The sequence below is a fragment of the Pollicipes pollicipes genome, unplaced genomic scaffold (assembly GCF_011947565.3).
Source record: "Pollicipes pollicipes isolate AB1234 unplaced genomic scaffold, Ppol_2.1 Scaffold_7261;HRSCAF=8764_pilon_pilon_pilon, whole genome shotgun sequence".
NCBI classification, from domain to species: Eukaryota; Metazoa; Arthropoda; class Thecostraca; order Pollicipedomorpha; family Pollicipedidae; genus Pollicipes; species Pollicipes pollicipes.
The window spans coordinates 54,085,963-54,111,787 of record NW_023597054.1 but is presented as its reverse complement, the minus strand read 5'-3'; the positions used below and the strand labels follow the sequence as shown (position 1 = coordinate 54,111,787).

Below are 25,825 nucleotides of genomic sequence, written 5' to 3'. Positions count from 1 at the left end.
AGGCACAGACGCCACTGGAGTCAGCGCCGGCGCCGCCCGGCCCGACGCCTAGCGTCCGGCCGGCAGTGCAGCACCAACAGCCGCTGCTGCTCATGGGCCAGCAGCTGTGGCCGGCTGTGACCTCGTCGGGCCAGACGGCGTGGATGCCTGGCCGGTACCCGCTGCAGCACCCGATGTACATGCCCGGGCCGCAGCTGGCGTCCCAGGGCCAGGCCGACGGGAATCGACCGATGGTGGCGCCGTTCATGTTCCACGGCCAGAACGTGGCTCCGCTGGTGACGATAGGTCAAACGCCGGTGATACCTTCAGGGTTGTTCAGCGGGCCGCCGCAGATGTCGACAGCGGCGCCCGCTGCGCCGCAGCAGACGAGGACGGAGCCAGCCGACTGGGGGGTGGCGACCGCCACGAGTCAGCCGGCGGTGTCCGCCGACGCTGGCTGGGGTCCCGGCTTCGGCACTGGCTTCAGCTCCGCCTTCAGCTCCGGCTCCGGCTCCGGCCCCGGCCCCGGCCCAGGCTCCGGCTCCGGCTCCGGCTCCGGCTCCGGCTCCGGCTCCGGCTCCGGCCCCGGCTCCGGCTCCGGCTCCGGCTCCCGTCCCAGGTCGTCGTCGAGCTCAGACAGCGTCGAGTGGCGCCCGACGCCCAGCTCCACGCCGGGCGTCGGCTGGCCGGCCGCCGAGGCGGCGCCGGGGCTGGCGGGGCAGAACAGCGGCGCCGAGACCGCCGAGAATGTCGAGCACCGAAGCCCGTCGCCGCCGCCACAGCCCGTCTCAGGTGAGGAGCGGTCACCACGGTTGTCCGCGCGCCCGCCCGGTCTGGTGTGGGTTTGGTGCCAAGTGCGAGCTGGGCTCTTCATGTTCAGAGTGGTGGACAGTGTGGTGTCAGCTTACGTGACTCATTTGAGTTTGGTATTGTGATTTAAGTGTGCTCTACATGTGACGGCGGTTTGGTCCGAACGCCTTCGGGTGGGAATTAGTTTGCTTGTGTGTGTGACCTGTGTGGCCATTCGGGTGCCTTTGTCTTCGGCGGGGCCGTTGGCGTGGATCACTTTTGGGAACCACGTAGATCAACGGCATTGGGAGCGCCACATCCGAGACTGGCTGGGCAACTTCCGCTGTGTGTGTGCGGTTGAGACCTGACCACAGCTGGTGACAATGGCTGTCACTGTGTTCGGACCTGCTACTGGTTCGGGGGCCGACCGACGCGCGAGATTGGCGCGCGCCGCGTGACCTGTGACCCACTCCCCGACGCCGTCACGGCGCCAGCTCGATCGGCGGCTGGTGACCGGCGGCGGCCGCCGCGTACGACCCGCACCGCCGTCTGACCCGCGCTCACCTGCGGCAGGGCGGGGCACGATCCTGGCGTTCGTGGACGACACGTGCGGCCTGGCCGAGTGGGAGCGGGCCGGCCGGCGCGAGCAGGTGATGTTCGAGCGCGGCGTGTGCCGCTGGCTCGGCGCCGACATGGACGCGCTCGACGTCAGCGCCTGCTACACGGCCGGTGAGTCTCCGAGGCCGTCACGGCAGAGGTCCGTCACCCAAACCACCCGCTGTCCGCGGGGCTGTACGCGTACCTACCCGCTACGTATCCGCTGTCAGTTGTACCCATGCGCTACTTACTCGTCTGCATTTTTTTTTTAAGCGCGCGTTCAAAATTGTTGAAGAGTTCAAGAACTTTCACTTGAGTTTTCAGGGAGTTGCATTTGAGAGCCCATGGGTTGACCCTGCCCGTGATATCCTCCAGCGGTGAGTGCGGCGCCGGCTCGACTGAGGCGGCCGACAGCCAGCCCGGAGCCGGCACCCCGGTGTGCCTGGCTGCAGTGAGGCTGCGTTCGGCACTGGTGGCGGGCGTCGCCGGCTTTCTCCGGCTTGGCGCCCGGTGCGCCAGCCCTGTGCTGACGCCTCCCCCCCGCCGCCCGCAGGCGCCGAGGTGACGTTCGAATGTGTGCCGGCGCCGCGGGAGCAACCCTACCAGTGGGTGGCCACCCGGTTCCAGCAGGTGGAGGACTGATGGGTGGTTGCGCCCTCTGACGGCACAGAGGCGGGTGGAACCGGCTGTGAAGGGACACACTGTGATGGACGGCTCCAACGTTGCGTATTGCAGCATCGTGCGCGCGGGCCACGCGCCCGCCGCTCCGGTGGCCAATACACGCCAAAACTGGCGCCAGTTTGTTTGTCCGTTTATTTCTCCGAGTGCCCGGTGAAAACACGCGTATACATTCATATACATAGGCATGTACAGTGCACGGACGTACACGTATGTGTATGCATGCGTACAGTGCGCCGAACCGCGAACAGACGGGCGCGGCGCCGACACAGAACATGCGCTCCCTGCGGCTACCACCGCCCCACGTATAAAACGCCTATGTACAGATGAGGATGAGGTGCACGGCGCGGCAGAAGACAGGCGGACGCGGTTGGAGAGGAGGGCAAGGGGCGACGCGGGGCCCCCAGCGCAGCCCGAATGCGGCGCTGGCGGTAGTGGCCCGGCCCGAGATTAGTGAAGAATGCTTTCATCGCGGTTGGGAACCGGGGAGCTGGCCGAGTACGGCGTGTGGTGCGTGCTTGTCAAGAGGGGCATACGTTAAGTTGTGATGAGCGCTGTGAAGATAACACATTCGCGGGTCCACTTTGAGGCACCTCAGTGCTGTGTGGTTTGACATTCGTCACGGCGCGCTATGGACCACTGCAATAAATGAGGCCTGAAGAGATGTTCCGTTGTCCATTCAACCAGATGGTAATCCAAACCCTCGATCGCTTAAATTTGGTGCACTGGTCGCGACGGTTGATGGCACCTAACCGCGCGCATATCGGGCGTCCGCTGGAAATCCTTAGCGACTCCTCGTTGACTCCTGTTACGCCCCAGGCTGGATTAACAACCCGCTTTCACTGGTAGACCAATCAGACCACTGTACATGGCTGGTTGTGAAATTATGGCTTGAATACCGTAACTAACCCGCACAGGACATCTCAACGCGAAGCGTCGGTACCCTCACCATTTGTAACCAGCTGCGCGAGCGCGAACCAAGGGAGACCACTTCTGATCAAAGCGCTCAGGGTATTTTGCTCGCGCCCCTCGAAAATGCTACCAAGAACAGCGCCCCTGTGGTGCCGAGGCCCTGGAGAGCGTTTTCAATTTGGCCGACGCGATCGCCGCGCGCCACGCACGTTCGGACCCCTGGACCTGTGTGTTACTCCCCTGCGCTTTTCAGCCGAAATTGACCTTCCACGAACTGTTTAGTGGCTGTTTTGAGCTGCTGGCTGATGCGTGAGCAATCTGTCTAAAGCATGGGCCTTCGCAAGGCCCCACCAGAAGCCTGCGGGGATGAGATGGGGGGGGGGGGGGGGGCCCGCACATGTCCCGCCTTCAGGGACACAATCCTCTGCCCGTAGTCGCTGGGTTGGATCCAACAGGCAGTCTCTGACGCGTTACACTCAGTCATGTTGCGGCGAAGCGAAACGCTCTCAGATATATCTTTAAAAACGATCGTCATGTTTCAAAGCTAATGGTCTACCCGTATGGGGTGTATCCTGGTGGAAACGGTCTGTTGGATCCAACCCGACGACCGAAAAGAGAGCTGTCTCGCTCAAGACTTAGCATGTGTGAACTGCACATTCCCCGTCGCCAGCTTCTCTTCTTCCCCACTTAAACTTCCACTAGTGGGGCCAAGGGAAAGAAACATTGCAGAAGACAAGGCATGGGCCGTGCAGAACCCAGCGCCTCAAGATAGCCACTAACGTGTTTGGAAGTCGGTCAGCTGGAGTGCCTTCGACACCGCGCAACATTTTGACGAACGGGTGAACCCGAGCTTCGTACGTCGCTGAGGTCATGAGGTCATTGCCACCGCCTTTTCGGGGCCTCGAGTTAACGGCACTGCAGCGAGGCTGTCCTTAGTCGTATCAATCCACGAGCAGCAAAAGCTGAATCGGCCAAGCGGTCCAATCATAACGTGGTCATAATTGGTTCAAGCCCGCAGCATCTGACAAAAATAGGCATTCTTTACAGCTTGCCAGTTCTCGTTCGATGAGGTTCATTGGTTCAACGCATTAAATAATAGGTTTGCATAGCGTCGATCAACACAACGCCCAGCATCGAGACTTGTTTTTTAATTTCCCGGTCGTTGCTTAGTTATTCGGAACTAGCCAAATACATCTGGCACCAATTCACGTGCGAACAGTTGCCTCAAAACTGTGTACCTGCATCGCATGTATCACTACAACACCCCCACGACAGGCGAAACCCTAATACACATATCCTCAACGAGCGCACGGAGTGTGCTCAAAATACAGAAATAAGCGTCCAAGTGCAAGCGTCCGAACAGGTGCTGCGCGCGCAAATCCAAACTGAAGCAAACCCATTAGAAATACGTGTTTCAGTTTTCACGATTCAATGGCAGTCAAGGGCGCCAGGGGGCTTTCGCTAAAGACGCGCCGTTTGCAAATGAATGACGGGTTTCCAACAATTGGCATACGAGTCGAGCGGCGGCCGCGTGCAGCGGGCCTACCGCGCGGCCGCCGCGGCCCGGACCAGCCCGGCCCGAGCAGCCGACGGCCGCGCCAGTCCTGTGGCCGGGGTGTCCAGCTGGCTATGGGGACTAAGCCCGGCCGGCGGGGGGAGGGGGAGGGGCTCGCGGGCCCGCGCGCCGGCACATCACCGTCACGATACCGCGCGCACACCCATGCACAGATATAGCCACAGCGGAATGTCAACGCTCCAATCTACAAAAATACTGCCACATTCTACAATCCGATGCGGTGGTGGCAAGCTAGAGCAGTGGGCTGCATGTGGGGTGGCAATCGTTGGACCACGAGCGCGGCCCGAAGCTGGCGTCGGTTAACACCGCACAAGGCGCGTGAAAGATAATGCGGATAGGACCCATTCCCAACCGACATGCTCGCTCGCAAACAGAGGCCTACGGAAGCGACTGAGCGCCGTGGCTGTCCTGGTGGGACAACGGCGACACGGCCGACACACTGACGCCAGGCTCGTATGCAGGGCCGTGCTTAAACCGTATGAAAGACTAGATCATGCACGAAAACATAACAGACCCCAGGTTAAACAAAACACTTATTGCCTGCCGGTACACAAGCAGTCGGATTGTCTTTGGTATACAGTTAAAGTGAAAGGATCGGGCGCAGGTTGTTGGTGGCGGACATCGCGCGAAAAAAAACAAACTTTGAAAGTGTCTACGACGTGCAGCACGCATGCGCTGCAAAAACCGGCCCGCGTCTATGCCTAGAAGCCAACACAAAACACCACCTCTCACGCCAAGTCCACGCGCCGGCAGAACGACCCTGGGATCACACTCCCATCTGTCCGTAAGTACGAGACGTGAAGCTTCGAGAGATCGCCGCAGACTGGCGCTTCTGTCGCTCGTCCGCGCGCCGGGCAGGGATTGTCGGGGCGATAAATTTGGATTAAAGCTGTGATACCGGCGCGGTCGTGCGAGCCGGCCGCGCCGGTTCAGCGCAGGCGGCTGAGATCGGTCCGGTGTCGCCTGTCCGTCGTCAATCCCAACCATTGTCCTTGATCATGTGCGCCAGCTCGATGATGAACTTGCCCTCCTTGTACTTCTGGCTCGTCTCGAAGGCTTGCTCCTGCAATAGAACGCGCCGACTCTCAGCTGGAACGCCGCCTGCGAGAGGCACGCTTTCGCCTGCTGCGTACGGCCCGCCGCTCGTGCACGTCTGCCGCTGGCCAGGCGCGCGTGCGCCGGCCCACACCCGGTGACACGCACTGTCCCGAAATAGCGAGGCCATTGCGAGGTTGCGGCCATGCGCCGCCGGGCCGGCGGTGGCACACCCGGGTCACACAGGCTAGGGGGAGGGATCACCGCGGGTCTGACCTGGTCCCCCCCCCCCGATCTAAGGGGCCGCTTGGCCACGCCGGCCACGTCAGAGACCGTGCCGGTATGTCGCAGGCACGACCCCGTCGTGAATCCCGAGCGGAAATCCCTGCCACACAGCCCGCCCCCACCGCACCCCGCGGCGCGTCGTCGCGGCCTGCCATACAGTCCCACCCGGCACGCGTCGCACACCCACTCACGTATTTCCAGCCGAGGTTGGTTTTGCAGCACTCGCAGAAGATGTCGGCCACGGCGTGCAGACCCGTGAGCAGAACACGCCGCTCCGCCTGGCCGCAGCTGACGTTCACCCTGCCGACGGCGCCACGCGGTCAGCCCGGGGTCGGGTCGGGTCGGGTCGGGTCGGGCAGGAAGGCAAGGCAAGGCAAGGCAAGGCAAGGCAAGGCAAGGCAAGGCAAGGCAGGGCAAGGCAAGGCAAGGCAAGGCAAGGCAAGGCAAGGCAAGGCAAGACAAGGCAGGGCAAGACAAGGCAAGACAAGGCAAGGCAGGGCACGGCAGGGCACGGCAGGGCATGGCAGGGCAGGGCAGGGCAGGGTAGGATACGGAATGGCAGGGCACGGCAGGGCAAGAAAGGGCAAGGCAGGGCAAGGCCCTCGCCACCCCGCAGCCGACCCAGACGGCCGGTCGACAGCGGCCCAAGTCGGCCAAGCGCCGGTCGGCCGGTCGCCCGATCAATACCGCCGCTGGTGGAGAGGCGAGTGGCGTCATTACCGCTCGCCGCATGTCGGCAGCGGTGGCGCGGCCCGTTCTCAGCCAGCGGCAGGTCACCCACCGCCGGTCACGCACGGCGTCCGCCGCCAGCTTGTCAACTCGCTCCGAGTTTGCGAGATCAATACGCGATGAGGACGCCAGGAGAGCGCCGCAGCGGCAGACCCGTCGGCAGTCCGACCCAGCTGACGGCCACATGACGGCAGCCGGGCTCAGCTGACGGCCTCCTGATGGTAGCCGGGCTCAGCTGACGGCCACATGACGGTGGCCGGCCCGTCAGCGACGCTACGCCGCGGATAGAGGGAACGACACTCCACATGGCGCCGCAGACAAAGGACTGAAGGCGTCGGCAAACAAAGCTGGAGAGAGCCTGGTGACGATTGAGAGCTGAATAAGCGTGGCGGCGTGGTTCCTAGTTCAGACGGGGTCTCGTGATGACAAAGATCCGATACAGCTGTTACGTAAACGCCTCGCCGAGGCACTCTTCTGCAAAAGGCTCAAGTCCGGAGATCGCAACGGTTCGGTCTGCCCGATCTGCTCCGTCGCCATTCCGGATGTGAACTCAGCATCCCCATCCAGCCTGGCATCCGTAGCCGCAGTGTTCCCATGCCCCAGCCCCCTCCCCCCCCCCCCCCACCACAAACGTGGCAGTGTCTCGCCCCGTTCCTTATCTCAGGTCAGCGCCATCTCGAACGCAGCTGCGGCTGACCGTTGCCCCCGGCTTTGTCACAAACGCGGGGCCTCGGCCACTCAGCCCCGCCCTGCCGTAAACACAGGGCCGCGTCCCTCCGCGAGCCGCCAGCAGGGGCGCACGTGCTCCAAGCGATGGGCCGGGCCGGCGGGCCTCCAAAAGCAACACGGCCCGCCGCGGAATTCCAAACAGCGGCCGGGCCAGCGACCCGGCCGCCGACCGCGGGCCGCGCCGCCCGGTCAGCTGGGGCTTTGGGTCGGTCCGGACCGCGGCGGCAGCTGTGTGACGGCCGGCCGACCAGCTGCGCGCTCTGAGTCACGACCAGCGGCCGGCGCGTGCCGGGGGCCGGCGCCGCCCGATCGGACGCGGTACTTACACGGAATTGAACAGGTACGCTCGGCCCTGGCTTCCCTGGAACGACTGCAACGGGAACAGACGCCGTCGGTGAGCAGGGGCAGTGACGGCGGTGACGACTGAGCGGCGGGGGGCGGGTGGGGGGGGGGGCAATGTCTCGGGACACCACACCGAGCGCGCCTCACAAAGGTTGGACACGACCTCCGAGCCACACGGCACGGAGGAATGACGACCGTTGCCAGGACGCGTGCGCCGGAGGCCGAGCAGTTTAAGACGCTGGCATGATGACCGAGGGTTCAACTCCCGCGGCAGGCAGTTATTCCCGGACCGCGGCTCCCACCCTGGGCGGGACAACGCTACCTCACCAGGCACACAAAATAGCCCAACGCAAACGTAAGCACACGCCCAACAATCCAGCGATGTCAACATTACTGGCGGTCGGGCCGGTCCGATCGAAATCGCCTCAACGTTGAGTCGCCCCGTGCCGGAATCGGCGCCGGTCCCCTCCGTGCCGGCCGCGCCCGGCTGCTCACCTTGGATATGAGCTCGTCGTGGTTGGCCAGGTGGGCGCGGCAGTGGATGCACGAATACGTGCGGTGGCAATTGGGCAGGTACGCCTGGAACGTCTTCATCCTCACCATGGTCCGGCGGGCGGCCGGCTCGCTGTGGTCAAGCGCGCACGACGACGGGCTGCCGCAGGCGCCGCTCACCCATTCACACGGATTGCACGTGCTGCAACGCAGTGGGAGGAACGTCAGCGGTGTCGCCGCTGCCGCCCGGCGGCCGGTGCGTGCGCGCGGTCGATGGGAGATGAACGCGCCGATGACGCCACCGATGCAGCCCCACTGTCAGCCCACCGGCGCACGCCTGTGCGCCGGCTTTCGGCGGTGCCCCGCGCGGGGCTCGCGCCGCGTGAGCGGCTGCCGCGGAGCGCCCGGTCGCGGCCGGAACTTCGGACCGGCTGACCTTGAGCCGTTGCAGCGCCGCGTCGCAAAAGACGGCGCCAGCTGACGCAACTGTCGCTGGCGACGCAGTAGGCCGGCCGACGGGCCAGTCGATGCGGCGGGCCGAGCGCCGCGCGTGGCGCCGCCCTGGCCGGGCCGGTCACGCCCGAGGGCCGGGCCGACACCGGACGGACGCGCGTTTCAGCCCGGTCACCGCTCGTGACCGGCTCACCGCCGCCGCCCCGCGCTCGCCCCCGCGCCGCCCGCTTACGGGCGACCTGCGCCCGCTTCCGCCGTCCGACGTCGCGCTGGTTCACCGCGGCCCATGACCGAAAAATCGGGTCGTCGACTTAGCAGCAGTCGATACGCGCTGAAGACATGGTTTCAAAATCCCGGCTAGGTCCGTCAGTTGGTTGTGCGCATGCTCGCGGCCCAGAATAAATACGAGCGGCAAACATACAACGCCATCCTCTTTCGGGTAGCACGCCTGACACGCCTGACAAAACACACCACGGCACATAAAGCTGCCGTTCCTTCCGTATCTGCCCTGCGATCGTGTCAACTAATGAGATGTAATGACCTCGTCGTCGACACGCGAGAGGGCGTGAGAACTGCCATCAGGAGCTTAATCTTGGTAGCTGGTCTCCCATACGAGCGTGCTTACAAGCCACGCCAGGAAAGCCGTTGGTGACGCGTGACCCCGCCGTCAATGGTGACGTCAACTGAATTGCGTCAGCAATCTCTTCCCACCAATGATATGCTTTAAACCAATATAAGTCACGCCGCAATTATTACAGCGTGACTTATGCTTCAGTGCGGGGTTCGGGCTCATCCTCCGTCGGCAATCACAAAAATTGCATCAGCTGGATCACTCACACAGATGCGTCAACATGACAGCGGCGTTCGTAATCCCCTGGCCTCCGCCCAGCTGTCGGCCGCAACAGCTGTGCGCGTGTTCACGTCACCATGCGTCACGCACGCTGACCTACTGCCGGCGCGGTCACAATAAACAAACGCTGGCGCCTAGGCGGCGTGGCGCCAGCGCCCGCTACCGTCGCGCCGCCGCGCCGCCGCCGCCGCCGCCGCCCACATGGCGCGTGCCCCCACTGCCATCGACCGCGCTGCAGCTCGCCGCCCCGACGGGCCGGGCCCTACCGCCGCCCACCTCTATATATATCCCGGCTGCGGCCACCGCCAGATAGTGCGTAGAAGCGGCACTGCGACCGGCCAAAGCGGCGCGGGCGGCGGCAGAGTAGGGCGGAGGGTGGGTAGCGGGCCTGATGCCCGGGTCACTGACACGCGACACGTGCCGGCGCGCCGACACGTGGTTGCGGGCGGGCACGTGGTGGCGGGCGGACCCTGTGCAGCTGGACAGAGTGTGGAGGGACATTGAGCTCAATGCAGGGCGGGCCTGCAGCAGGACCGGCGGGGCAGAATGGCCCCGTAACGGCACGGTGCGGAACAGTGGCGGGACGAAGCGGTCCTGCGCAGGGACAGAGCGGCTTCATTCCGGGAAAGGGCTGCCCGGTAGTGGGTCAGAGGCCTTACACTCGCACAGAGGCCCTACATAGCGCGAGCCGGACAGAGCGCCGCCAGGGAGAGGACCGGGCGCTCACCCGGCGCCGCCAGCGGTCGGGCGAGCGAGGCAGCCAACGACCGGCCCGGCCCGGCCGGCGCCCGGCCGCCCGTGGGAGCCGCTGACCTCAGGTGTGACGCCGCGATACCGTATCGGCCGCCGCCGCCGCCGCCGCCAGCGCGGACCGCAACAGGTCGCCCGCACCCGCCCCCAAGTCCCAGCACGGGCCAGTCGCCGGCAGCTCAGGCCCGCCCCTCGCCCGTGGCGGCGGATTCTGGAGGGGAGTGGAGCGTTTCCAGCCCGCCAGTTAGCAGCTGAAAGGTCGACGGACGGTTTGTCTTGCTGCCGCCAACAGTCGAAGTCAGGTGATCGATGGGACGGGCGGTCAAGTCAAGTGATCAAGTCAAGTCAAGTGATCAAGTGAACTATGACGGGCGACAGACTTCCGCCCCTCACTTTTCGTGCAGGTTCAGCATTAGCCCTCCAACGATTACATAAATAATTTATCCCCAACAGGGCGTCGGCTGCATGTCCGTTCGGAACTGCTGCCCATCCCAGTCACGTGTCTGTTGATCGTTACTGCCAAACACAATCTGGGTCTGGTGGGCATGCAAACTCGACCACGGGTGTGGTGCAGCACCGCTGCCGAACTCAGCCCCGATCGGTGCCGCAGCGGACGCCTCTGCCGGTCCAACCGCGGCGCGTCACCCACAGGCGGGGAAGGAAGCCCGCCGCCGAGCTTCGGGGAGCCTTTGACTCAGAGCTTCTCAGCACGCGCCGATTGGAATGCTGACGTCACCTGCTGCTCTCCAGGTGACGTCTGAGGGTGAACCGCAGGCGGCGAGAATGGAGCCAAAGCCAGAGCGAGACCCGGCGAATTCGTCCGGCTGAACGATGGTGTTCGGTAGCCGGTCTCCTGTATCCTCCTTGAAGAAAGCAACTCGCGATATTTCGAGGCCAATATTTTTCCACGCTTGTACCGCAATGCCTTGTTTGCGCCTAAACTGTCAAGCCCCACCTCAGACTCGCTGTGGACGGGCGAACGCCAATGCACTGCAGTGACAGTTGGGTGGGCAGACCCCCCCCCCCCCCCCCCCCCGGAGAGAGAATGAGCTGCCCGCGAAGAGGCCTTCACGAAGTTGGACGCTTCATCACACTCTTCACAACCATCTAAATCCGTCTGCACTCGACGGCCCTGCCAGCGTCCCGGCTGCCAGGAGCACCGGAGGGGCGTGACGTCACCGCCGAGGCGTCGACCGCGCCGCGGCGGCCGGGCCGGCCGCTCGGGCCAACCACCCCATCACTCGCGGCGCGCTGATGGCTCACGTCCGCGGCAGGACGGCACCAGCGGCCCGTCGCGCCGACCGCCGCCGCAGCCGGCAGACGCCGATCCGCGGAGGGGGACGAGACGGGGGCCGGGAAGGACACAGGTCGGGCTCTGACGTCCGCGGCAGGACGGCATCAGCGGCCCGTCGCGCCGACCGCCGCCGCAGCCGGCAGACGCCGGTCCGCGGCGAGGGACGAGACGGGGGCCGGGAAGGACACAGGTCGGGCTCTGACGTCCGCGCCAGGACGGCCCGGCGTCAGGGGGACGGGCCGCCGAGCCGGGGGCTCGCCGCTGGCCGGCCAACTTGGCAGGTCGGGACAGCGCGACCTTCACCTTCTGCCGGCCCGCCCGGCCGCCGAGCCGACTGGCGCCGACTGGCGACGGCCTCCCTGGCCGGGCCGTGACGACGGTGGCAGCCGCCAGCCGGGCGCTGCTGGTCACCCCAGACTGCCGACGGCTCGCTCCACCAACGGCACGCCCAGCGGCTGGTCGTGCCCCTTCGCACTACCAGCAAGCACAATGGAGAGCCCGGCTCAATACGCGAATGAAGACAACTCCCGTCCGACAAACAGGACAACTCAGTCACTCCCATTTCAGCCGCAAACAGCGTGCATCGTTGCGTCGATCTACGCACTGGCGTGGTGTCGCCAGCCGCCCCGGCCCGCAGCCAGCCCGTCCGGCGAGCACGTGGCGGCGCCCCCCCCCCCCCCCCCTCCCCCGCCTCTTCCCGGCTCCATCCCTAACCGGGCGCGAACAAAGCGGCGGGGCTGGGCGTCGGGGTTGGACGCCGGCGCCAGCGGCCGGCGGCCACGGAAGCGGCGCGTTTGCCGCGGCCGGACGCCGGCCGCACCAGCCGGTCAGCTGGCCGTCCCAGCGCCAGTGGCCCGGCCCTGAGTAGGCCCTGCTGCGCAGCGGCCCGCTCGAGCCGCGGACGGCGAGCGGCCGCCGCGCGACATCGATCGGAAACCCTGCCGCCGCGCCGCCGGCCCCTGAGGAATCCCCACGCTGACTGGCCATCTGACGCCCGCTTCCGGGCACGGGTGCCGCACTTTCCGCAGTGATGGGCCGCGCGCGGGCGGTGCATTTCGCGAAAGCTGCGGCAGGTGGCGGATTACGCTCTCCCGTTGCACGCGACTCTGGCGGTGGCAGGAAGCGTCGGAAATATCAGTCTGAAGGTGAAAACGACCGTTTTCCTCACTCGAAGGAGCACCCGACGGCTGCGGCACATTTGGTCATGCAGCTTTCACGTGAAATCGCGAACTACGCGGTGGCCTGGACCCCGCCTAGGCGACGACAACGGATCACCTGATTACCCAGCGCTGGCGCCCGCATCGCCGACAGCCGGCGACCAAACGGGGCACATCCGGGACGGACCGACCGGTGCCGACTGCGACGCAGTGCCGGCCAGCCAGCCAGCGCCCGCCCCGACCTGACCTCGGGTCGAGGCCGCGCGCCGGCGTAACTGAGCTCGGCCCGCAGCCGATCGGAGGTGCGTCGAGAACCGGCTGACCCGGCCGGCTCGGCCCGTGTTTACGCCCGCTGAGGCGGCCGGCCCCAGCGCGCCCGTCGACGCCTGCAGCTCAGGGTCAACCACCCCGGTGGCCGGCGGTTAACTGTCGCACACACTTCACGGCGCACCGCGACACCAAGAAGGCCCACATCAGGGGCGACAGGCGGGAAACTGCGCCGCTCGAAGGTGCTGCGCCGCTCGAAGGTGCTGCGCCGCCGGCGCCCGTCGTATCGGACGCGCAGTGTGCGGCCACGCAGTAGCTCCCGTGACATCGCAGGTCGTGCTACTGTGGCCGCAATCCTTGACTGATACAGCGTGGTTTGAGCACACAAAAAATCGTTTTGACGAATCCGTGTTTGTGGAGGCCACTTTCAGCACATTGTTCATCATTCATACCGGTCTGGACTCTAAAACCCATATCTGCGGGGTTACCCCACCCCCACCCCTTCAGACATAGCCGGCGCAATTTACCTGCCGGCGTGTGAATTGTCGCATGATGTGTCTCTGGTTGCTGATCAATGTCACTGTACGATTCCTTGATAAAAAGCGCGCCGTGACGCCGCACGCATGCGTTACGGCGCGTGATCACATCCCAGGAGTCGCGCGCATTCAGATGTGTGAAAATGTCAATCGGGCTTCGACGAGCCCAAAAATATTGTTTCAACGAGGCGGGTTCAGTAATCAATTTACAACAGAACTGAAAACAAGCGAATTTGATACCGCACTACGTGCTCCTGATGCAATGCTGAATAATACGCATTGGCTACGGGTATAAGTATCATCATTCACGCCGTCTGTGCCCAATATGACCACGAATATGGGTTAATATTTCAAGCGCGGGCCCAAAGATATCGGGAAACGCAACACCCGCCAGCTGCACCGCGTGTGTGCAGATATGTAATATACGAATACCAACGGTCTTCTACTAATACTGTTTTAATTCTGCACTGCAACGACTGACAATGTAAACGCGAAATGACTTAAACAAAACGAAACGTCTCGCTTTTGTTTCGTTGAAATGAACAGCCAACAATCAATGCTGACGCGGCCCCAGTGGGTCGAGCGCAGATGTTCCACAAACGACAAGGAATGTTGGCACTGGCAGTGCCTATGTACACAGCCTGTTCACAATGGTACAGTGCGGTTCGCCATCCGACCGGCCTGGGTGGGCCGCCGGCGTGGGCCGACAGCGACCCCTCATACTATCCCTCCGCCCCCTCCCCCTCCCCCCTACCCGGGGACAGACAGGCGGCGCTCTAAGACTGGCCGGTGGCGCCCGGCGGCTCCTCACACCGCTGCAGCCCCCCCCCCCCCCCCCCCCCCACATAAGGGGACTGACGGCGCTCAATGGCCGACCGGTGGCGCCCGGCGGCCGCTGCTGGGGAGGGCTGGAGCGTCCCCCGGGCTCGGCTCGGTTCCAGCAGGGACGGGGTGCTGGACTGGCGGCCCGACCCGCTCCCGCCAGCCGGCCCCATGGTCGCGGAGAGAGACGGTACAGCTGGACTCCGGCTGGCACGTCGGGCTGGGCCAAGCGGGGGTCACGGGGGCCGCACGGCGCCCACTCGGCTTCCAGAGCAAACGGGCTCACCAGGATGCACCACCAACGCAAAACCATGCCCCAAAAGGCTCGACAACAGCGTGAGCTCAGAGCTAAGGACGTCCCGCGTCCGAGATTCTGCACGCTGCTGAGTATTTTGCAGCCTCCACTAGAGCTGCACACGACGAATGTAATTAAAACCAGAACCCGCCCGACAGCAAACTGAAAGATTTTCCATAGAAGGATGAACTCGAGCAGTCAAGTTGAATTGCGTTGCAATTACGCGTATCAATACAAAGCTATGCTTTTAATGCCAACCGTCCAGCATAAAGTCGGTCAACGCACCCCACATCGACAACAGTCGAGGCAATCACACGGTTGGACCGGCGATGGGCCCCGGTCCATGTCTGGCCCCACCGACGCCAAACCGCCGTCAGCGTCGACCAGCCCGTGCTCTGCCTCACGCCGCGTTACTCCCCGCCGACCGGTGCGGCCTGACGCTCCGCACGGTCCCACTACGGCCTGGCGCTCGCTCCACAGAGGACTGCAACAGCTCACCGTCACGGGAATGTGACAGCTGACCGCCACAGGAATGTGACAGCTCACTGTCACGGGAATATGACAGCTCACCGTCACGGAAATGCGACAGCTCACCGTCACGGGAATGCGACAGCTCACTGTCACGGGAATGCAACAGCTCACCGTCACGGGAATGTGACAGCTCACCGTCACGGGAATGTGACAGCTGACCGCCACAGGAATGCGACAGCTCACTGTCACGGGAATGCGACAGCTCACCGTCACGGGAATGTGGCAGCTCACTGTCACGGGAATAGGACAGCTCACCGTCAAGGGAGTGTGACAGTTCACCGTCGCAGGAATGTGACAGCCCGCCGTCATGGTGGCCGCGGAGGAGGCCCGGATGCCCCAGCGCCACTGGAGGCGTCACGGGAGTCAAAATTCAAGATTTGGGAGTAGAAAATGATATATTCCTTGACGCTTTCAGGATCTCAAGTTTCCATTATTTGAATAAATTTCCTCTGGACAGTAATGGATAGAATGAACTTTCAGTCCCCTCAAGGGCTTTGACGAAGGCATTGTGGGTTCCCTGGCCCCCTTCACTTGGAGTGAATATGACGCACGGTGTCGGTCTGAGCTCCAAGCCAGCTGTCACTGTGTCGGTCAGAGCTCCAGGCCTGCTGTCACTGTGTCAGTCAGAGCTCCAGGCCTGCTGTCACTGTGTCGGTCAGAGCTCCAGGCCAGCTGTCACTGTGTCGGTCAGAGCTCCAGGCCTGCTGTCACTGGATCAGCCAGCGCCCCAGACCTGCTGTCACTGTGTCGGTCAGAGCTCCAGGCCAGCTGTCACTGGGTCAGTCAGAGCTCCACGCCTGCTGCCACTGTGTCGGTCAGCGCTCCAGGCCTGCTGTCACTGTGTCGGTCAGCGCTCCAGGCCTGCTGTCACTGTGTCGGTCAGCGCTCCAGGCCTGCTGTCACTGTGTCGGTCAGCGCTCCAGGCCTGCTGTCACTGTGTCGGTCAGCGCTCCAGGCCTGCTGTCACTGGATCGGTCACAGCTCCAGGCCTGCTGTCACTGGGTCAGTCAGAGCTCCAGGCCTGCTGCCACTGGGTCGGTCGGCGCTCCAGGCCTGCTACCACGGGATCGGTCACAGCTCCAGGCCTGCTGTCGGGGCCCAGCAGAGTGTTCAGTCTCCTGGCCCAGTCCGGCAGCCAGGCATCGTGCCGGTTCCAGTCCGGCTTGGAGTTGGAGTTGGAGTTTGAGCTGAAGTTGAAGTTGGAGTTGGAGTTGGAGTTGGAGTTGGAGCTGGAGCTGAATTTGAAGCTGAAGCTGAAGCTGGAGCTGGAGCTGGAGCTGGAGCTGGGGCTTGGCTGGAGCTAGAGCTGGAGCTGGGGCTTGAACTGGAGGTGAAACTGAAGCTGGAGCTGGAGCTGGAGCTGGAGCTGGAGCTGGGGCTTAAGCTGGAGCTAGGAGCTGCGACTGCACCTGGAGCTGGAGATGGAGCTGGAGCTGAGGTTGGAGCTGGAGCTGGAGAGCTGGAGCTGGAGCCTGCCTCTGGCCCACTCGTGTCGTGGCCGTGCCGGTGGCAGTTACTCGCCACGGCCGACTGGCCGGAGAACAGGAGCGAGCGCCAGTCACGAACGCTCCGACGATTAAGGTTCCACTCTGTTCCCACGGCCACGTGCTGTGTGACCAGGTTCAAGGTCAGTGGTCTGAATGATCACTGATGGCTCGCGGCGTGGTCCAAATGGCCGTCAGCCGGTCGGATGGTGATCATGAGGACCGACGACGAAAACTGCGTCAGAGGCGTGAAAGACCGCATTTAAGTTCAGAGTGGGTTGCTCATATATATTTGGGAAAAGTGCATTCTCCATCATTTGCAATATTATTTAAATGTCTCCCTAACTTTTTTAACCGATTTCTCGAAATCTAGATAAATTTCTAAGGCTGGCCAGGCCTTCAGAAATGTCTATGGCCTTGGGAAATTTCCTGAGCCCAGATGGTACAGCACGCTTAGAGTACTATTCTGGCCCTATCTCTCGCTTCTCAGCAAATCTCTCGAAATAATGACAAACGTAAATCATGACAAAATACTTTTTGCCCAAGACAACAACGGGTTCCCTTTCTTCTACTTTTCACTGTTTTGTTTTCACCAATCCCGGGATTTCCCCCTCCCCCTTCACGTCTAGCAACTTTCCGATAGGATCGATATGATTAATACTTTTGTTACGCGTTTTGATCACACAAATAATTCAGTGTGATTTAACATTATTGCACATACTACACAACTTATGTGCAACAAAGCGGTTGTAGGGAATCTGTGATTGTGGGCGAATGGTTGACGAATTGGGATAATCAGCCAAGGTGGCATCCAAAACCCACGGTTCAAATCCCTGCGCGTGCACCTTTCAGCATTTCTCCGTCCTCCCCACGGCCGGCTAGCTGGATTGGCTATCTGCCTTCCGTGGCCTACCGATCAACCGGCGGCTAGCTGGCAGGCCATTCAGCCGGAAGCCAACCTTGCACCTAGCCACTTCTGGCATGTTCAACCCCCTCCCCCCCCCTCGCACTGGGTACGCTGGGCGAAAGCCCCTGCCCTGGTCACGTTGTGTTAAGTGTAACGTCCTGAATCGCGGCCGTTCGGCCCCTACAATGAGCTATTGAACCCAGCTGAGAACCGAAACAAATAACAGGCGTCTCCTTTACCATGACAAAGAGCCAACGGCATCCACCCCAAAGGTACATTAAGTCATAGGTGGATACTATACGTACGTTTGTTAAGGTTTTAGTACGATTTACAACCGCACCCGAGTAACGTTACCGCGCCCGAAACCTTCACCACCTTGAAACCTTCCCTCGATAGGCTTTTTTTCACTAAAACATCTTTTCGTAGTCGGCCCACTCCAGGTCGGCGTTCCGGACCCGCTCTTAAGTGCAGGCCTCGGAAAATATTACCAGTTCTCAGAGCGCGTCAAATTACATGCTCGTGCCATCCCTCTTCGCGCGAAAAACAATGCAATCGCTTGGCTGTCAGCGCTAACAGGATTGTCCGTCCTGCGAAGACCACGTCGTGGCACTAGGGGCGAGATCCTTCCTGAGATACCCAAGGGCGGACACAGAACGCTGCCTGGGGCGAGGGGCATCGCCAGCTTCGGTAAGCGGGGGGGGGGGGGGAGGCTACGTCTTTTTTCAACACCTTTTTGGTGTCCTAATGAGAACATAAAATGTCGCTTTCCTCGCCTTAAGAAAAGTTATAAAACAAACACAAATCTTAAAAGAAGTTACGCATATCCCTTCTTCAACACACAAAAATGCGCATTTTTTTACTGACACTGACCATCTTGAGGGGGAATAGCCCGGCTGCCACCCACCCCTGGATCCGCCCCTGGAGAACCGCAACCACGTCAGCACTGAAGAACTCGGCCTCGATCTGCCTCAGCTTCTGCGAGCCTTCGCAAAAACGGACGATGACTGATGCTCTTTCCGACCGCGCCAGCACATCTCACATCCTTCTCAACAGCCATCTGTCAAGTGCGCAGTGACGCAGCGCCGACTGCAACGGCGCGCTGACAGTCGCAACAATGACTATACATGGTGACGTAATCAGGACCATGACCCGCAGCGGGGCCGCTGCCGAAAACGGTCCGTCACCTGGAGGCGGCGTCACAGTGGCAAAATGACATCGCCGTCACCCGAGTTGCTGTAATGTTGGTGTATCTTGCAGCGTTCGTAGTAACCACATAACGGGTTATCACCACGCAGCACGCTACACCACTCACCATTTTCATATCAAAAGCGATAGCCCTCGTTGCTTCCGCGATATCTCCCCACACACATTCAACGATCAGAACTAATCAGCGCCACGCGACAGCCAGCAGGCGTGCCGGTTGATTGTACGTCTAGCCACTGTATCTAAAGCCGGCGTCTGCCCGTCACCAGGCGTCGCGGGGGCCAGCTGGACGCTCAGCTGGGCCCGAGACACAGCAGGTCACGACCAGCACCTCCGCAGACGGGCCCAGCTGGCCGTCCAGCCGGCCCCTCGGTACAGCGGGGCACGACCAGCACCCCCACAAACGGGCCCAGCCGGCCACCCAACTGGCCTCTAGACACAGCGGGTCACGACATCCACATACGGGGCAGCCGAGGCTGTCTTAGCAGCGGCCGATCCCCAAGCCCACACCCGCCGCCGCCGTGCCGCACAGCTCCCGGGTCCGGTCGGCCGGGCGGGGCCGAGCCGCACGGGCGGTGCGTGACATGCGGCGTGAGACCGCGCTGTTGCGCGGACGGCCCGAAAGCGGCGCTCCCGGACACGCGCCGCGCGCGCCAACGAGGTCACACCGCCACGGGTCCGGCCGCGCGCACGCACAAGGACCGGCCTAGACCGAGAGGCCCGCGTAAGTGGCGCCAGCGCGCGGGGCCGGCCGGGTCGCAGCGGCTGACTCCCGTGTGGGGGGTTACACAGAACCACGCCGCCACCCGCGACAACACCTGATTCACAAGCGCCCCGTCACGCGACCGGGGCGCGCCGTAGGGACGCCCAGACCGCGGCGTCGTCTCAACCGGACCGACCGAGCGGACGGGCGGCCAGCACCGACGGCGGCCGTGTCAGCCGTCGCCCCGCCGACGCCGCCCGCCGCCCGCCGCCCGCCGCCCGCCGCGCCGCCGGTGAGGTCAGGAACACCGGCGGGCGGCAGGACCGCACGGCTGCAGCGCCGCCCCAGCCCGTAACGGAGCAGACGCGTCACGTGACTGGCCGGCGCGTCACGTGACCGGGCGGCGGCTGCAGCGGCGCGCCGTTGCCAGGCCGGCGCGCCGCCCGCCAGTGCCTTCAAGGCTGGCCGGTCCGCGCCGCCGCCGGCCGCCCTTTGTTCGCAGCTGCGGCGCTGAAGACGGCCCGGCCGGCACGCACGCGGTCGGCCGACGCGTGCGCCTCGGCCGTGCGGGTCCGGTGACCGGGCGCGGCGGCCAGCTGCCGGCGCCAGCTGACAGCCGCCGCCGGTGCGAGGTCAACGGCCGCCATCCGCCGGCTGACCTCGAGCGGGCCGGGCCAGCCACCCTCCCGCGGTGGCGGCGGCCGCGGCCGCAGCGCCGTGCGGGTGGAGACGGTCATCCGACGCTGGTCCAGCGAGGGACTCGAGCGGCGCGGTACAACCCAGCTGCCGGCGAACAACAGGGCGCCCGCTGGATGCCGTCTAGCTGGACCCGGAGTCACAGTACGGGCACATGTTTGGATGATGGCTGGATGTTTGGATAGCGTTTGGACCCGTCCAATCTTTTCAAGATAAGATAACTTTCAGCACGTCGCACCGTTCGCGAAGCGACGGTTTCGCAATATCCTCGTCCGACGCAGCGGCCAAAGTACAGCGCCTCGCCGGCCCGAGCCGACAAAGCCCATCGACCGATACTCCGTCGGAGCACGCAGACGCTGCTGGAGCGTTTATCGGTCCGATCGGGGAGCGTTGGTGCCGCATCTCTCCGCATCAGCTGACAGGCCGGGTGGGACGGGCGCCGGCCCCGCTGGCCCGGCAGCTGTTCCGTCTATTCTCACGCCGGAAATGAGGGCGCCCATGCCAAAGTGACGGCGAGGACCGCCGTCCGCAGCGCGGAAGCGAACCGGAAACCAGGCCACGCAGCAGCGTGCCAGCTTTGGTGCGCACGCTGCGGTGGAGATGGCTCCACGGCTCGGCCGATGCGCCGCGCCCTCACCTCCGCCCGGGAAATGCGCGGGCGCCTTGAAGGGATGTGTGCGTGCGCCCTGAAGGGATGTGTGCGTGCGCCTTGAAGGGATATGTGCGTGTATCTTGAAGGGATATGCGCGTGCACCTTCAAAGGATAAGTGCATGCGCTTTGAAGGGATATGCGCGTGCGCCTTGAATGGATATGTGCGTACGCCTTGAAGGGATATGCGCGTGCGCCTTGAATGAATAGCCGCGTGAGCCTTGAGGGGATAACCGCTTGAGCCTTGAAGGGATTACTGCGTGCGCCTTGAAGGGATATGTGCGTGCGCCTTGAAGGGGTGTGTGCGTGCACCTTGAAGGGATAAGTGCGTGTGCCTTGAAGGGATATGTGCGTGCGCTTTGAAGGGATATGTGTGTGCGCCTTGAAGGGATGTGTGCGCCCTGAAGGGATATGCGCGTGCGTCTTGAAGGGATAAGCGCGTGCACCTTGAAGGGATAAGCGCGTGCGCCTTAAGGGAAATGCGCGTGTGCCTTGAAGGGATATGTGTTTGCGCCTTGAAGGGATATGTGTATGCGCCTTGAAGGGATAAGTGCGTGCGCCTTGGAAGGATGTGTGTGCGCCTTGAAGGGATAAGCGCGTGCGCCTTGAAGGGATAAGCGCGTGCGCCTTGAAGGGAAATGCGCGTGCGCCTTGAAGGGATATGTGCGTGTGCCTTGAAGGGATAAGTGCGTGCGCCTTGGAAGGATGTGTGTGCGCCTTGAAGGGACAAGCGCGTGCGCCTTGAAAGGATAAGCGCGTGCGCCTTGAAGGGTTATGTGCGTGCGCCCTCATCTGTAGGGGCTGTGCCGAGCCAAACTGAGATGGAAGACGCGGCGCTACAGCTTTCACGTCTTGGCTGATACAGAAAATACAGGAAGCGCCTATGACAGCAAGTAAGGCAACCATGTCAGAGAGCGTTTGTTTTTAGAGATCGAGTGCACGCTACGATGGTCCACAGCAACCCGATGACTCGCAAAAGCGTCTGCATATAGCGCACGACAGCAAGACAAGCAGCGACTTTTCGGTTCCGGGTGGCACCACGCCGTTTTTGCCACCGTTCCTTTGGTCATAGACCTGCCTTAGCGTATACGCGCATGCGTGCGGTTGCATGCTGTACATAAAACGTCAATGATTTAGGAGACGCCTGGGTGTCTATGCGCACAGACTGACTTTGAAACACCACTGGTTGAAGGCAGAGGGTCCTTGTACTTTAGGTTGGAGAAAATGGTGACTTCAAGACGCTGCACCAACACTAGACATCCGTTTTTGAAATCGAGGGCCCTAAACATACGACCGGTAATTCTGCACTTAAATTTACCCCTGATTATACGAGTTTCAGCAATCTTCTCAAGAGTCTTACGGACCTGTCCATTCTGTCATCTCCGCGGATTTCTAAGTGCTGTAACGTGCGTTTACGAGTCAACTCGGGTACCTGAAGAGCACGCTGGCATTCGCCAAATGGTCTTCAAAACCCAGAACGTTGCGCCACATGGTGTCCAAGCACACGCAGCAAGACAATGCCTGCCAACAACGTTTAAGAAATTATTATTATATACTGTCGCTGTCACGGTGCTTTAGCCCAGGTGGCCACTGCACGAATGCAACGGAAGTCTTAACGTCCACAACGACCTTGCAATAAAGCAGCTGTTGCGGGCATGCTGAATGGCGAAAGCGCGAGAACACACTAAGCCTCAGCGGCAATGCCTAAACAGGGTCCTAAGAGCCTCCATTGACCTGGCACGGCCCAGTTCTACACAGCAGGGCGACAGCCGCAGTTGCCAGAGGCTGCCTTTGTCGCCGCGGGGATGTCAAATTCGATGTCGTTTCAGTGGAAGGCCGGTTGCGCCCTGCTGGCGAGCTCTTTGTGGTCGGCGGCGCGCAGCCGGCTGGCAAACAAGGCCTGGTAGCCATGACAACGCCACTGGCCAGGCGGCTTTGGTAGCCGAGCCAAGCTGGCAGCATTAGCGGGCCGGATGTCGGCCACGATCAGCTGGTGGCGTGCTGCTCGGGAGCGCGGCACCGCTGAGCCGGAGGAGGTGGAGCGAGCCGCCCGGCCGACAGATCGATGCGGCCACGCGCCAGGGGACAGCCGCGGGGCAGCCGGCTCTCGTCGGAGCCCCCCGCGGGACATGCCAGCAGCTCCGACACGATCGACGACGGCCGCTCCGCGCTCTCTGACGCCCGACAGGCAGCAGGCAGGTCCGCTTTGTCGCGGCTCATACGAGGCCAGGCTCCGAATCGCCCAGTGGGGAGAGCCGAACCGCGCGGCAAAACACCCCCACCGGCAGCACACATCCCCCCCCCCACCCCCACCCACACAGCACCGGCCCGAAGAGGCCCCTCGACCGCCCCTGTTCCTCCCCGCCCGGTGGTCAGAAAGCTGTCCTGACGAGCGCCGGCGCTTTGTGAGCGTTGAGTGGCGCAGGCGGCGCCCGCCGCCCAGGCGTCGACAGAGAGCCATCTGTTGCGGCCGGTGCGGCCTTCAACGGACAGCGGGCCTGACTGCAGGGCCGTCCGCACAAAAACGCCGTCGCAGTGCGTGCCCGCTCAAATCGATACGGGCGCCTTTGTCGACGGCCGGTACCTGGCCGGCCGTGGGCGGCCGTCCAGCGGATCGATCGGCGCGGCCGGCGGCGTCTCCCCACTGGAGCTCCTATCGATTCCCTATCGACTGGCTGGATCCCCACCAGAAAAAATCGAGGCCGCTCAATCGGCTGGCGGCCAGCTGGCCGGCCGGGCCGGCCGCGGCGCCAGCGGAGGGGCTAGCGCCGCCCCGGCCCTCTCGCAACGACGCAGATGCCCGGGCCCACCCGCCCAAACCGCCGGTGTCCGTCTCACGTGCATCCGACCCCGTCAGCTCCGACCTGGCGGCTGCAGCGGCTCGAGGACTCTTTGTTGCTGATCGCAGCGCAGACTGCGCAGGGTTCAAATGACGCACGTGGCGGGGCCGCCCCGAGCCGCTCCACGACACGGACGGCCACGCCGCGCACGCGCGCCCAGCACCCAAGCCTGGCCTGCCTCCAGCCTGGATAATTTGGATGATGAACAATGATGTGGTCGGCTTGAGTGGCCCGCTGCGTCGTCACAATGAAGGGACTACCATGATGAGACGTCAGTGTATCACTAACGTACGTCCGACCAAAACGCAGGGGCCAGGGGCGTACTTTCGTAAAGTGAATTGATGGGGGGGGGGGGGGCTTAAACCATGATAATTGATAAAACGTATTTCCCAACGTCCAACGAGTTTTCCTGAAATCGAACCTACTTTTGCCTCAAAGTTTGGGGACTGGAGCCCCCCCCCCCCCCTCATTCCCAACTGAAAATAAAACAACATCCCTGCATCAAGAATGCATGCACTCCACAACACGTTCCACCATTGATAGACAATCCAAATACAAATTCTGCCCTTTTTCTGCCCATTCTTTTCATGCATTATCTAAGACCCACAGCTAAAAGATGAAATCCCTGGGGTCCGGACATTCACGATTGTGCAAGGTGACACGTCTTCACGCATTGGTGGTAACCGTCATCTTGCCAAGCCGAATCACTGACCGGGCCATGACCCCGGGCCATCACGTACCGCCTTGGGGCAATCCTCAACTAAGACGCAGAATAAGGTCATGGCCCCTTCCTCACAAAACTATTCGTGCTCAACTGCATTTGAACGCTCTATCCCACACAAAAAAATGACCCAACTACCTGGCGTGTCATTGTCTTGACTGCCTTTATGACGCAAAAGCAATCATATTTCGTCGGTCCTTTCACCTGCCAGCCCACTTCCGACCGCCGTGAGCATAGCCTGTCGAGTCTGACGCTGTGCCCGGGCGGGATAGCAGGATTGTTCCAGACAGGGGTGGCCAGATGTGAAGCGGAGGAGGCGGTGAGGAGGCTGCACACGTAACTGTGACATGAGGATGCTTGAGGGTTTCACGAGCACATCCACAACTGAGGCATTTCGCACCAGTTACGCTACTTATTCCGCGGTTTCCTTCTCGTGAGGCATCTCACTTCGTGGCCGGTTGTTATCATAAATTTCGGTATCTGCCGAGTTCCCTTTTCCCGACATTTTCCCAGTTAATGGCGACAGTAGCAAGGAGCGACAAAAATGCTGCCTCTTTTCAGTTTGTATTGCTGGTGCTCCTCGCTCCACCTCACTTGCCTTTCATAACCATATGGTTATTCGCTTCGACACACATGTCACTCGCTGGGATTCGCAATACGTCGGCGGCGGGGAACGTGGTTGCTTTTGCGGCCTGATCTGCCGCCTCAATGCCAGCAATGTCAACATGGTTCGTGATTCACTTTCTCGCGGCACGGCAAGCTTCCTCGCGATCACCAGTAACGGATGGGTTTCAAAGAACACAGTAACCCAGGTCGGTGTATGCACTGAAGCGAGGTGAACAGGACGTTTTGCTTCCTTGCCCTCCGAGGTTCCATCACTTGTATCTACAAGCACTGGTCCTCTCATCTATTGTCAAAGCGCACAGATGAACACGAAAATAAAACAAACAAACAAAAACGGCACACAGGTAACTTACAACACTTCCTGTTTCTCCCAAAACTTTATTTCTAAAACAGCTGACGGTGTTCTTTATCTTGATTTACTCTACCGCCGCCCAAACCCCGCCGCGCAAGAACCTTCGACCAAAACAACAGCTCGTTCCAGGAGCGCGCCACAAACCATCATGGCCGCAGCCGACGCCAACGTCTGGTGGTCCAATCTCACTTCGGTCATCAGTGGCACATGTTGTTTAACCAGCCATGCTCAGTTAACAACTTCTGTTGACGAAAGCACAAGATCAGTGACAAAGAAACTGGGACAATCAATTGTCAGTACTCACCGAATGATTGAATTCCACACCTCCACGGTTCAAGCGTGGTCCGTTGTCAGCCCGAACTTATTTCTTCGCGTCGGGCAGTGACTGCCGATAGCCTAACTGCCCCCAGACGTACCTGAAGCGCAGCAGCCGCAGCTACACCCTCCAGCGGCCGCCCCCCACCATGCTCTGAAGCGAAATGCGCAGGCTGCGCGAGGTGGTTACTGCGCAATGTTTTCCTCGCAGGTCTTTGTTTTGATCAGCTGTT

At 62.2% G+C, this 25,825-nt stretch overlaps 1 protein-coding gene across 1 annotated transcript; it reads right to left on the bottom strand.

The window, feature by feature from the left end:
* Window positions 1-4,583: 4,583 nt before the first annotated feature.
* Window positions 4,584-25,740, bottom strand: Ypel (Yippee-like). Its single transcript, XM_037236399.1, has 5 exons — window positions 25,582-25,740; window positions 8,147-8,345; window positions 7,636-7,679; window positions 6,043-6,151; window positions 4,584-5,594 (listed from the first exon to the last, which is right to left on the bottom strand). Exons 2-5 carry the CDS (start codon window positions 8,252-8,254, stop codon window positions 5,505-5,507), a joined length of 351 nt encoding a protein of 116 aa, XP_037092294.1. The 5' UTR covers window positions 8,255-8,345; window positions 25,582-25,740; the 3' UTR covers window positions 4,584-5,504.
* Window positions 25,741-25,825: the final 85 nt, after the last annotated feature.

Bases quoted from the DNA above. Each gene is read 5' to 3' on its own strand.
- Ypel (XM_037236399.1), bottom strand. From the start codon at position 8,254: ATGGTGAGGATGAAGACGTTCCAGGCGTACCTGCCCAATTGCCACCGC. The intron at 7,680-8,146 runs GTGAGCAGCCGG...TTCCCGTTGCAG, and splicing joins ACGACGAGCTCATATCCAAG to TCGTTCCAGGGAAGCCAGGG. The intron at 5,595-6,042 runs GTGAGTGGGTGT...GTTCTATTGCAG, and splicing joins CCAACCTCGGCTGGAAATAC to GAGCAAGCCTTCGAGACGAG.